General features: G+C 47.5%; 1 protein-coding gene across 1 annotated transcript; it reads left to right on the top strand.

The window, feature by feature from the left end:
• Positions 1–60: 60 nt before the first annotated feature.
• LOC111787128 (cinnamoyl-CoA reductase 1-like) lies at positions 61–656 on the top strand (the record flags this gene model as incomplete). Its single annotated transcript, XM_023667254.1, has 1 exon — positions 61–656. A coding segment is annotated over exon 1 (456 nt), but the record flags the coding sequence as incomplete, so codon positions are not given.
• Between the last annotated feature and the right edge of the window lie 5 nt (positions 657–661).

Below are 661 nucleotides of genomic sequence, written 5' to 3'. Positions count from 1 at the left end.
AATGTAATTTTGGAAGTAATAGATATTTTGAAACAAAATACAAAATTCAGAGCACTTCAAAACTATATATCGGATCTTCGGATGCTGAAGTTCAAAAACAAATCTCGTGCAGCTGAAATCTCTCAATGGATAAACACTCATCCTCTTTCTCTTTGCTTCATTTTTCCGATTCTTTTTCCACTCCAGGATCATAGGAGGCTATGGCGATTACCAAGGTGAAAGAGCCAGTTTGTGTGACCGGAGCCAATGGGTTCATCGGATCTTGGGTCATCGGTACGCTGTTGGAAGCCGGTTACACTACCATTCATGCCTCGATCTTCCCCGGCTCCGATGCTTCCCATTTGATCAATCTCCAGGCCTCCGCTAACCCTAATGCTACCCTTCGGATTTTCGAAGTGAACGTAATGGACGGCGAGGCTGTGGCCAGGGCTGTGGAAGGCTGCAAGGGCGTATTCCACATTGCGTCACCCTGCACGCTGGAGGATCCTATTGATCCACAGAAAGAATTGGTGGAGCCGGCAGTGAAAGGCACTCTTAATGTTCTTGAGGCTGCGAAGAAACTTGGGGTACGGCGCGTTGTTCTTACTTCTTCTATTTCGGCTCTTGTTCCCAACCCTGGCTGGCCATCCGACAAGCCATTTGATGAATCGTCGTGGACAGA

This window comes from Cucurbita pepo, unplaced genomic scaffold (assembly GCF_002806865.2).
Source record: "Cucurbita pepo subsp. pepo cultivar mu-cu-16 unplaced genomic scaffold, ASM280686v2 Cp4.1_scaffold005629, whole genome shotgun sequence".
NCBI classification, from domain to species: domain Eukaryota; kingdom Viridiplantae; phylum Streptophyta; class Magnoliopsida; order Cucurbitales; family Cucurbitaceae; genus Cucurbita; species Cucurbita pepo.
The sequence above is the reverse complement of the archived record's forward strand: the minus strand, read 5'-3'. Positions and strand labels throughout refer to the sequence as shown.